Raw genomic sequence first — 13,001 nt, 5'->3', positions numbered from 1 at the left:
TATCGGCTGCTGCCTAAGAGGAGGCGGTACCGGTAGCGAGGAGTAGACAATAGAATAGCTTGTATATATAGCGAGGGCCCTCCTCTAGGAAGGAAGGGCAGAGTTATTGTACCTTAGTTAGCAAGCCGTATATTGTTCATACCTTTTATACCTTGGACCTCTATTACGTATACCCTTACGCTTACAGAACCATTACAATATAGCTCTAGGTAGTAATATAGTATATACGGAATACCCGGAATTAAGTATAGACGGTTCGATTGCTTCCGGATCTTATATATATTCTATATATAGGCGAACTCTATTACCGCAGTACGTATAATTTCTATATATACTACTAGGAAGGCTAGGCGATCTAGGAGTAAGTTAGGGTTATATAAATCTCTCGTATTAAGAGAGTAGAAGTATCCTCTCTATCTATTAAGTGCTTTGGCCTACTAATTCTACTATACCTCGATACGCTAGTTTATCTTACTCGTACTATATCGGTAGCACTCGCTAAAAGTAAGCTCTAGCAACGTCGGCAGACCGCGGCTCTATAGTAACTTATTCTCTATATCGTACATAGTACGACGAACTATATAATACGCGTCTGCGGCTAAGTATAACACGCTAGGGCAGAGAAGCCCTAGCGAACCCCCGGCGAGGCGGGCGGGGCGTGCCGCGCGGGACGGGAAGCCCTCGCGGACCTCCGGCGATCCGGTATAGAAGGGATGCCCTACCGATCGGAGACGTTCTGAATCAAGAGGGTTCCTAAGGGAACCGGTTATCGGCTGCTACCTAAGAGGAGGCGGTGCCGGTAGCGAGGAGTAGACAATAGAATAGCTTGTATATATAGCGAGGGCCCTCCTCTAGGAAGGAAGGGCAGAGTTATTATACCTTAGTTAGTAAGCCGTATATTGTTTATACCTTTTATACCTTAGACCTCTATTACGTATACCCTTACGCTTACAGAACTATTATATAATAACTCTCGTACCTTAACTACAAGGGAAAGGTCCGAACAATAGTAGGAGGACGTTCTACTAGACAGAATCCTAGCGACTCGCCGGGGAACCCCTCTATACTAGAACAGGCCTCTACTAAACAATCTTCCTCTACGGATATCGAAGTAGGACGAGTTTAGGAACTGCTCGACTAGGAGGAATCTATAGAAGCTCTCGCTAGTATCTAGCTAGAAGACGCGAACGATTCCGAGCCGGAAATCATTATCGAACGCGAGGAGCTAAGCGACCTTTAGAAAGACATCGCCCGCCTACGGGCGGAAAAGGAACGTCTGCTACTAATCTAAGAAGTAGCCGACCTCTAGAGTAGCCGCGGTTACAAGCGGTATACTATAGAAACCGATATTACCCCTCCTCCTAAACGCTCGGTAAAAGCCCCTAGCGAATACGAGGGGAGGTCCTTAAAAGAATACGGCGACTTCGTAATATCGTACGAAGTCGCATTCCTCTAGAATCTACGATCCTTCTAACGGGAAGCCGAGAAGTATACCTAGGCAATATAGTACCTCTCTAAGGGGTATACCCCGAGGGACCGCTAGTATATATACTAGTAGCGGATAACCGAGGCCGAGCGTAAGGATACGACTTAGGATAACTTCAAGCAGTTTCTGCTTAACCTCCTAGACGATCCTAACGCTCGACTGCTTTAGGCTTACCTAGACTACGCGTCTGCTAAACAATATACTAACTAGTCTCTAAGGGAGTTCCTAATATACCTAGAGACTCTCGAGGTATAGCTAGAACGGTATACTCTAGAACAATAGCTATACTAGTTCTTCGCCCGGTTATACCCGGAGACCCGCCGACGGATCGTCGATTACAATTCTATCCCTAAAACACGGGACGAGTTGGTTAACCTAGCGACCTAGATCGAGAAGAACTATCCGAGGACCTAAGGCGGTAAAGGGCGGACTAGTAGCAATAAGCTAAAATCCAAAGATCGAGATCGCCGGGGAGACGCTAGGGAACCGCGTACTAACGCGGCTAAAGCCCCGAAATCGGGCGCTACTACGAAAGCCGCCCTAGACAAAGAGGATCACTTAGGACTAAAGTGCTATAAGTACGGCAAGATAGGTTATATTCGCCTAGACTGCCCGTTAAAGCGCGGTAATCCTAACCGGACCCCTATCTAGCTAAAAAACTGATTAGGCTCGTCGCGAACACTTAGGACGCGATAGGGCCCCGACCTGTTAAATCTAGGGACATTGTCGAAACAGTAGGAACTGTTATTACTAGCGGAGGTATGAAACCTATACAGGTCGCCCTCGATACGTACGCCTAGGTAACTACGATTAGCTAGAAGGTAGCGGTAGAAATAGGCCTACCCCGAATCGAGGCCTAACTCCCGTTACTTAGATAGCTGTCGACCTATAAAACCTACTACTACAGCGCCTACGAGTTCTAGTTGAAACTTAGCGACTCTAGTATAGATACCCGAACTACGAAGATTCTCGCCTACGGTATCGACTAGGACGGACCTTCTATCCTCCTTAGCCGGTATTCCTTAAAGACCCTAGGCATCGATATCTAGAACGGTCCCGGTATATAGCGATAGGGACTTACAATCTCTAGCTTCGAGAGGGTCTCCCTAAAGAGGTTAAAGCGCGAATCGAAGGAAGACTCCTCCTCTATCTATATAGTAGGGTGGTTACGCCTAGCGAACCCCTAGGGAGGTTAGGGCTCGACCTTCTAGATTTACGCGATTAACTAAGGCGAGGCAAAACAAGTCTCCCTACCCGCTATATTAGAAGGATATCGCTATATATTCGACAACGACTCCGCGGCGATCCTTCCGGCCTATAAGGCAACCGACTATACTATCGAACTAATAGATAGTAAGGAACCGCCCTTCGGATCCCTCTACTATCTCTCCTAGCGGGAGCTAGAAGTCCTCTAGGAATACCTCTATAAGGAGTTGGAGTAGGGACGGATTGTATATAGTACTAGCCCCGCCGGGGCTCCGCTACTGTTCGTACTAAAGAAGGACGGGACCTTGCGATTATACGTCGACTACCGCGCCTTGAATTCGATTACTATTAAGGACCGATGCCCGCTTCCCCTTATCGACGAAAGCCTTACGCGCCTTACTAGCGCTAAGTACTTTACCTCTCTAGATCTCAAGGACGCGTACTACCGAATCCGTATCCGCGAAGGCGACAAATAGAAGACCGCTTTCAGAACGCGATATAGGCACTTTGAGTATAAGGTAATGCCCTTCGGGCTAACTAACGCCCCGGCTACATTTCAGGCGTACGTTAACCGGGCCTTCGCCGGGCTGCTCGATAACATCCTAGTAGTATACCTAGATAACATCCTTATCTATACCTACTACGATAACATCGAAAAGCACTAGGAGGCGGTTCGCCGGGTACTCGCTAGGCTAGAACAGGCTGAATTGTTCGTTAACCTAAAGAAGTATACCTTTGCGCAAAGCGAGGTATCGTTCCTTAGATTCCGAGTAAACCGTAAGGGCGTATACACCGACCCCGAGAAGGTCGCTACTATTACTAAATAGCCCTCGCCGACTAACCTAAGGGAACTGCAGTTATTCCTTAGGTTCGCTAACTTCTACCGCCGTTTTATAGCCGGGTACGCGAAGGTAATAGCCCTGATAACTAACCTCCTAAAGAAAGGCGAATTTTAGTAGACAGAGGCCGGGGAGGCGGCGTTTCAGGCGTTGAAACAGATGTTTACCTCCGCCCCTATACTCCGCTACTACGACCCGGCGAAGCCCCTACGACTAGAAACCGACGCGTCCGACTACGGCCTATACGGGATCCTAACATAGCTCTATAACGACCGGTAGCACCCTATCGCCTTTACGTTAAGAAAGATATCGCCGGCGGAGCGAAACTACGAAACGTACGACTAAGAGCTCCTCGCGGTCGTCTATAGCTTTAAGGTCTAGAGACACTTCTTCGCGGACGTATATACCCCACTATAGGTATATACTGATTACAATAACCTAAGGGGTATCTAGACAGTATAGAAGCTAAACGGGCAATAAGCCCGATAGGCGGTATATCTAGGCTAATTCGACTTCGAGATATACTACCGGCCGGGGAAGACTAACCTAGTAGATAGCCTCTCGAGACGAGCGGACTATTAGACCGAGAACGACGCAGTCAATTAATTGCTACTAACCCTCTAGTACAAGCTTAAATTAGCCGACCTAGGTATTGCGGTAATAGCTATACGAATCCGTAACGGTAAGGTTAGTATAGCAAGTAGCGAGGAGTCTACGACCGAAATTTCGGATACGCCTAGCGAACCCCCGGCGCCGTTACGCGATACAACTCCGGTCGCTAGTACTAGTAAATATATATACTGCGTACTACGCTCAATAGTAAGGGTCCTACTCGCGAGCTAGACTACAAGCGGCGACGTAGGGCAACCCTTTAGAAGTCTCGTAGCCTCGCTATAGTAACGGGACGAGTTCGTCGCCTATAAAAGGAACGAGCAGAAGGATGCCCGGCGAACCCGCTACGGTAAGCTAGACCCCTAGATGTTTAATAACAAGAACCTACTATAGTACTAAGGGAGGCTTTACGTCCTAAATAAGCCGGCCGTCTGAGCAGAAATTATAGCTAACTTCTACGACTCCGCCCTCGCTAGACACTTCGGCGAAGACAAGACGCTAAAGTTAGTCTACCGCTCGTTATATTAGCTAGAGCTCCGACAGGATATAAGAGAATACTATAAGATATACGATATATACCAAAAGGCTAAGGCACCTAGGACGATGCTATTAGGGGAGCTGAAATCGCTTCCGGTACTAGGAAATGTATAGGAGGAGATCTCTTTAGATTTTATTACTAAGTTACCCCCGGCGAAGCACCGTAGGGTAACGTACGACTCTATACTAGTTATTATCGACAGGCTGTCGAAGATGTTATTATACATTCCGGCCTAAGAAACGTAGATAGTAAGGGACTTTACTAAAGTGTTTATAACGTATATAGGTACCAAATTCGGGCTCCCTAAGGGAATCGTTAGCGACCGAGGTACGCTCTTTACCTCGGCATTCTAGACCGAGATTTGTTACTAATACTAGATAAAACGACGGCTAAGCACCGTATACTATCCCTAAATAGACGGGCAGACGGAACGCTAGAATCAGACGATAGAAGCTTACCTTCGGATGTTTACGTCTAATAGATAGGACAACTAGGCGTCCCTCCTACTATACGCGGAATTCGTATACAACAATACGGTACACGCGACCACCGGCGAGACGCCGTTTATAATAGTATATAGGAAACATCCCCGGTAGTCCGCGTTAGACGTAGACGTCTACTATAAAGGAGAGGCGCCGGTAGTATCGGACAAAGTCTAGCTGCTAAAACGGGTACGAGCGGAAGCGGCGACTCGTATATAATAAGCGCAGAAGCGACAGTAGCGCTAGTATAACGACTACTATACTCCGTAGACGTTCGCTAAGGGAGATCTAGTACTCCTAAGTATAAAGAACTTAAAACTGACTTAGCCTAGTAAGAAGCTGTCCCTCAAATTCCTAGGCCTATTCCGGGTTAACAAGGTAGTCGGCGACAGCTAGCAGGCATACTAGCTAATCCTACCAAACACCTACTATATATACCCGGTATTCTATATCTCCCTCCTACGACCCTTCTACGAAAGGCCCGGCGCTCCGCTAGCGAACGTAGTATCCTCCGATATCGCCGCCGATAGGACCGAGGTATAGGAAGTAGACAAGATAGTAGACGAAAGGAAAAGGAAGGGGGAGACGGAATACCGACTTAGGTAGAAAGGGTACGATAAGGACTTTGACACTTAGGAACCTAAGGACAACTTCGAAAACATAAATAAGCTACTAGATAAGTAGAGATTATTGCGGGCATCCTCTAAGAGAGCGAGCAGTAGACAAAAGAAAAGTATATAGTATAAGACAAACTATTATAACCCTAGTAGACCCCCGGCTACCTCCTACCAAATATGCTAAATATCCCGCTCCTTATACGCGAACCCCCGACGCTACCCTCTGCCGAAGGCGCTTCGGCTATAGCGTAGTCGCTTACTAGCACCGGCGTAGGGTCCCGGGTACCCCTCGAGGCCTTAGGCGCCGCGTACCGGACAAGACCCCCGAACTCGTAATTATCTAGGTATTCCTCTCGCTAGAACCCGTAATCTGCCTATATTATAGCCTATTAGCGGGCCCGGTACGGAGGCAACCGATAAATCTTACGCAGTAGTGCCGGGACTTCCGCGTCTAGAAGAAAGCGACGAATGTCCCTTAGGACGGCTACTAACCCGTTATAACCTATATTCGACATCGACCGCGGATCGATATCGGGAATCTAATCCCCGCTAATATTAATAGCCCGACCCTACTCCTCCGGGTCGAAAGAGGACTTAACCTCGTAGCGAGGCGATATAAACAAAGGCGGGCTAGGGTAAGTTTCGGCCGTCGGGCTTAATTACCGACGAGCCGGCGACGACGGCGCGGTTCTAAAGGCGGTAGGAGGTAACAGACGCGACAGTAGTATAGTCGCTAAGGGAGAGGCGTAGGCAGACTCTCGAGAAAGAGGGTTAGTAAAGCGAAAGGGAATCGCCGGATATAACACTAGGCGTAATAGGCTTCGAGAAGCCTCGCGTTCCGCGGGCAAGGGCGAGAAGCCTCGAAATAACGGCGCCCTAGAGACGCGAGGAGAGGCTAGAACGGGCGGCGCGACGGTAACCGATAGTGCTGCGGGCGCCGGGGATTCACTTCGGAGGGCGCCCGTTATAAGGAGGTCCTTATCCTATAGGGGCTCTACCTCTAGCGGCGGCGCGTCCTCTATCTCCTAGTTATCGCTAACATCCTCCTCGTCGTATCTATTATCGAACCGACGTATTAGCTAAGGGTTCTTAATAGGGCGACCGCTATAGCGGGATAATCGGGGAGTTCCCCGGGTTAAGCGCGACGATAGTAATATCGGAGCAGGACGGCTAGGTATCCGGCGCAGATATAGTACCCGGTCTAAGGTAGCCGCGGCGATCCCCTCTAGGGTATTAAAATCGTACCTAGCTATATAGCCGGGTAATAGAGAGTATACAGTGTTTAAAGTACGACTACTATACGGCGTACGAGGTACTATACGACCGACCGTCGAACGGCGAGGGGTCTCGCGAGCTACTAGTTAGCGACGAGCCGCCGGGGTACGCGCTAGTAAGTCTCGGACAGAGACCGCCGGACGAGCAGTAGGACGAGTAGTCGCTATAGGACCGCTACGCGGACGAGAGGGCGTATCGTTAGTCGAGGCGGGAACGATACTAGCCTTAGGTCGACGTAGGCTAGGAAGGGCGTCTCGAACAAAGTCTAGCAATACGGGACCCCGCTCTAGGGATAGGGTAACCTCGCGTACCTTCTCGCCGCGCCGACGAGAGGTTACTAGCGTCGGAACCGTAGCTAGAAGCTCCTTATCGTCAGACGAATATACTACGGGGCGACTACCCCGATAGCGACTCCGACCTATAGAGGGTACTAGCAGGGTTGCTTAAGGACGGGGCGATGCGCGGGGAACCGCCGGGGCCTCGTCTAGGCGTAATACTATAGTAGGCACTACCTAGTAGAACCTCGTACGCGTCTAGTTAAAGGCGTCTGCCGCGGTAGTAGAGGGACGCTACGATAGGGTTAGCTAGTTCCCGAAAACAGGGAGCGTCGTTAAAGACTTACCGCCAACGACCCTTAGAGGCGTTCTAAGGGTCCCTATACGGGATAGCGTCCTAGCGAACGCAATTGCTCTAAGAGCAGCAAGCCTTAGTAGTCTTAGGTCGACCGTAGTGCGAGAGTAGGCCTACCTACGGTAGTCCCCGTACGGTAGCACGCTATCTTAATAGTATAGATCTCTCTGTTAAGGGTTCGCGCTATAAGATAGAGGCGTACTGCCTAGCGACAGTACTCCTCGTCGCCCTCCGCAAGGGCGCGCGCGTCCTCTACGGAGCTTGCCGGGTAACTAGCCGTAATCTCTCTCTAAATCTTATTATAGGCATCCTTCTAGCGTTGGACGGCGATTACCTTGTTTAAGAGTCTTAGTACGGTCTGTATATAAACTCGTCAGCAAGGCGAACCCCTAGCAAGGCGGACGGACACTTACCCTTCCTATACTATTACATCCTACCTTGTTGTTATTCGCGTAGCTATCGTATATACGGTATACCGGCGCATTATATACTCGCCCTATAGCGATCGACTTTGCGTACCGCAGGTATATAGCTACGTACCCGGTTTCGTCTTAGTCGGCGTCCGACTAGCTATAGTCCTAGTTATTAGACACTATATCCTTTATATACGCGGCGGAGAAAGGAATCGTTACGTACCCCTAGGTAAACGCTATAATAGTCGGAGGGGCCTAATAAAGCGACGGAGCCGGCGAAGGAAACCAAGGGACGAGGCGGGGCTACAAAGAGTAAACGAAGAACGAGAAGTAGAAGTATAGCTGTCTAGATACAGTAGTAGTAATAGAGCTGCAGGCGGGTAAGGATGTTGGTACGTAGTAGGTTATTAATAGGAAAGGAATAAGAGGATCGCAGAACGCGCGACGAACCTATTAAAATATTCTATCTCTATAGCGATACTACCGCGTACTCCCGACTACTACCTACGGAATTCGCGACGCGACTACAAGCAAACATTCTTAGCGACGCTTTACGACAGCGCGAACATAAGAGGGAATTTGTATACAATATTCACTAATACTAAGGCATAGACATTCCGCAGGTATACGCTAGCTCTACGCGGCACCTAGATAAGAGTAGACGTCTACCCCCGTTCGTAGGGCGAATACGTAGGGGACTAATAACCTGTCGCTACTAGGGATATTAGCCCTAAGAGGGGGCGTCTGTAATATACTAGGGCAGAGAAGCCCTAGCGAACCCCCGGCGAGGGCCGCGAGGCGGGCGGGGCGTACCGCGCGGGACGGGAAGCCCTTGCGGACCCCCGGCGATCCGGTATAGAAGGGATGCCCTACCGATCGGAGACGTTCTGAATCAAGAGGGTTCCTAAGGGAACCGGTTATCGGCTGCTGCCTAAGAGGAGGCGGTACCGGTAGCGAGGAGTAGACAATAGAATAGCTTATGTATATAGCGAGGGCCCTCCTCTAGGAAGGAAGGGCAGAGTTATTGTGCCTTAGTTAGCAAGCCGTATATTGTTTATACCTTTCATACCTTGGACCTCTGTTACGTATACCCTTACGCTCACAGAACTATTATACTAAGAGAGTCTCGCTTCTACGGTCCGAGCGTAGAATTAATAGAGCGACGCCCCTATAGCGTAGAGTAGCCGTATACTAAGCGAGTACTAATACTACGGACCTGCCTATAATTCTAACGTAGAGCTACTAGTACTATATATAGCGAGAGTAAACGTCGATAGTACCGTAGATCTAAATACTCTAGTACTCGAACTTGTAGTAAGTATCTATTAAGAGCGCGTATATTAGCCCGGATATAATAATAGTACTGTAGTGCTCTCTAGCTCTATCGCGGCGTCGCTATACCCTATCGGATTCGGGGTTAAGTAGTCGGTATATACGGTAGATACGGTCCCTACGCGAATAAGTTAGTCTACAAGCGGCTATAAGTATAATAATATAGTATGCCTTCTAATTAGGTTAGTTTTCGAGCGTAGGTATATATAGAGGTTCCTCCGGCCGTACGTCTTAACCGACGACTTAGCTAGCTCGTTAGAGAGTATAGCAGCGATCTCTGCCTCTGCCTCTGCCTATCGTTCTTAGGGTACCTGTTTAATAAACCCTAGCTCTTTACGTATACGCCGATAGGTATGCTTTCCGATATTCTAGCCGTTAATATACAGAATCTAGTAGGCCTCCTCGTCGGTAAGATATAGGTAATAGTAGGTATAAGCGATTCGGAGGTATAGGGCCTTAGTATTATTCAATTCGAGCCGGGTTCGCGCTAGCGTATACGTTCTTATAAGCCCCTATAAAGTTAGCTACCGTCGTAGTATACTAAGCTCGATACGGACGCCGAATATAGCAAAGAGGTCCTCGCGGATAGACTAGTAGGTATGCCTATTAGCGTATAACCTAGTAATAAACTCGTAGAACTGCTCGTAATCTAGTACTTAACTACCGCGAGCTCTAACGGTTCTACTACGATAGCGAGGTATAAGCGCGAGCGATAGTAAGGTAGGTAACGGAGGTAGCGGAGGGATAGTAGACTGTCGAGGTATATATATATAGACTGCGACGTATTCCGTAGCGGCGGCAGCGGTAACGGTAATAGTAACGGTAACGGTAACGGTAATATAGACTACATACGACGGTAAGGTAGGCAACGAGGTATATATAGCGACGGCGGCGACGGTAAGGTAAGGTGCCGCATACGGCGACGGTAAGGTATAGAATTAAAGAAAGGTGCTGTATACAGTAGATTCATAAGGTGAGGTACGTTCATGAGAATTGGCCACTTTGGCCTTCCGTCGTCTCCGCTAACTTCACATGTGCACTACAAGTAGGTACCTGTACTACCTAGTCTACTACCTACAGTATGGTAGAGCTGGTTCTATAGTATTGCACATCTCCAAGCCTATCAATTGCTTCTGCCTCTTACAGGAACATGAATACAGTGCCATCCTAGTAGTTTGCGCGATTGATCCGTCACTAACGAGCAGCTCCCAATCTCACAACGAACCTTATCCTTCTTCACCTACCTCATCTCACCGACGTGGCTAAGCATGTGCAAGCTATACCCGACCGTTCCCATCACCACTTCGATCCTGCGGCGAAACTAGGCGGCGAGGTCCTATAAGAGCTTGGTGAAGTGATTGAGGGTAGGATGATGCTACGTAGAGGGAGCAGGAGAGACAGCACGACTGAGTCGCTTGTCATGAAGGCTCCTCTGCAGTGAGGTAGCTTGCAAGAATCCTCTCTGTTAGTGGTGACTGCTCAGTATCTGGCATCCTCGCCTTGTTGATTGTTATCGTGTTGGTGCTAAAGGAGAGCTAGTCTAGATAACCGCCTTGCGTCTCCGTGTCAATGATACGCGCCGCTGCATTGAAGAGCTGCTATCTCTAGGGGAATCAGGCGATGTAACTCACCCAAGGTATTCACTCACAGAAACGGGCACAAGGACAGAAGTGAGGACATAAGTCGATCAGTCGACGTTACATGAGAGGTGTACACTCACTTCAGCTAAGCACAAAGGGGCATTTGCTTCTCGTCTCACTTGCATCAAACCCGTACAATCAAGGACGCCATATAAGAGGCGCGCTTTCACTACAGCTTAGTGTAAAGGGACATTTGCTTCTTATCTCAGTTGTGTTTAGCTCGTGCTATTAACGTCACATAAGAGGTATTCATTCACTGGAGCTCAGCAGCTCAGAGGTATAAAGGGGTATTTACTTCTTGTCTTAGTTACATTACAACAAACTCGATAACAACAATACAATAATAACATAACAACAAACTCGATTACAACAAACTCGACAATATACAAATACCTATCTATTTGTAACAGAGCTTACTTCAACGACTAACATGAAGATCGCTACTCTTACCGCACTCTTCGTTGCTGCTGCTGTCGCTGCCGCAGCTGCCGTTATACCTATACCATCCATCCCCAACAACGATGACACAGTCATCATTAGAGCGACGACCTCAAACGGCGCCGAAGTAGTGCAAGCCTTCTAGGAAAACCAGTACGCCGAGATCCACGGCGAGTATATTACCAACATTGCAATTATACCAATTTCAGTACGTTACAATTCATCACCTCAGGTTGTGCCCACTTTACTGACGATAATGTCCTAGCAGAACAGCCTAGCTCTCCCAAATTTCGCCTGCTATTCCAGATGGCTATTCTCTACCGGCAACGACATCATCTCTGGCATCCCCTTTACAGCTGGACAGTCCCAGCCGAGCGCCGACCTAGCCAGCCGAAGCCTTGCCCACTCTGTCGGTCTGCTCTGCAACCGCCTTGGACCATCATCCTATCCTACCCGAGATGCAGTCCAATCCCTCCTCGTCATCTCCTTCAACACCGACAACAGCAGCAATCTCATCGTAGCCCCCTTCAACGAAATCGCAAACCTAAAAATCAGAGGCACAGATATCATCAGACTAGAGCTAATCGCAGGCTACGGGGTTCGTACTATCAATACATACCCTACCTAACTGACCGCAATCGGTATCTCCCTCTTCTCTATGAAATTCAACGCTAATACAATTATATGGTTGTATACATAAACAGGTAAATGCCGCAAAAATCTCTTGTTAACTACTCTAGTTCTTCGATACAGGCGTTTCTGATGCAGGGACTCGATTTATTCCGAATTTCGCAGGTAGCGGCTCTCTGGTGAATGTGCGAGTGCTCGAGGATAGGAATAGTACAGGTACGAGCAGGCCGAAGGTCGTTAAGGCGGAGCTTTTGTGTAAGCTTTTCTAGATATCCTGCAATGCAAGGCTTTGCGGGATAGGATGTTTTTATACGCAAGCAAGGGAGAAAAGACGACTGGATAGAGCTACTATCTATTCCCGAGCGAAGAGGACGCAATTTTCTTTTTTTTTCGCTGCTGGGGCGTTGATGCTGTCTGTACCTACCTAGCTTGGTCCTTGAGGTATCTCACGTACATACATATACATTCTGAGGTTGCTTTCGTTTCGCAGCACCTGTTTTTGATTCGCACCAGACTTTTGTTTTGTTTTCATATACACTAAACGCACTTAGAACCAAATCATGTTTTTACCATCTTTCTCTTTCCTCCTTTGTTTTCTTATAACAAACTCTCCTCTCCAACTCACACCTAACATACTTCTCCCATTATGAAACATCCACTATAGTCCTCGTCCTCCTACATGTTACCCGTTCCCTCCCAAGCTGAGTTCTGACTCCTAGAACGCAGGATCATGATTACGCACTATTGTGGGCACCTGTGCAGGAACATGGGATTGGTGGCCTCCGTAGCATCGTCTTCAAAGACATTGGCGAGTGCAAAATTCATGGATGAAAAGGAGAGGTCCAACTAGAGTCCGGATGGCT

At 48.3% G+C, this 13,001-nt stretch overlaps 1 protein-coding gene across 1 annotated transcript; it reads left to right on the top strand.

Annotated features, from left to right (window-relative positions):
- Positions 1–11,500: 11,500 nt before the first annotated feature.
- Positions 11,501–12,969, top strand: SEPMUDRAFT_117902 (uncharacterized protein; the record flags this gene model as incomplete). Its single annotated transcript, XM_016901381.1, has 3 exons — positions 11,501–11,635; positions 11,774–12,106; positions 12,865–12,969. 3 exons carry the CDS (start codon positions 11,501–11,503, stop codon positions 12,967–12,969), a joined length of 573 nt encoding a protein of 190 aa, XP_016760070.1.
- Between the last annotated feature and the right edge of the window lie 32 nt (positions 12,970–13,001).

This window comes from Sphaerulina musiva, assembly GCF_000320565.1.
Source record: "Sphaerulina musiva SO2202 unplaced genomic scaffold SEPMUscaffold_6, whole genome shotgun sequence".
Classification (NCBI taxonomy): Eukaryota; Fungi; Ascomycota; class Dothideomycetes; order Mycosphaerellales; family Mycosphaerellaceae; genus Sphaerulina; species Sphaerulina musiva.
Note: the sequence above shows the minus strand (reverse complement) of the source record. Positions and strands in the feature narration are given on the sequence as shown.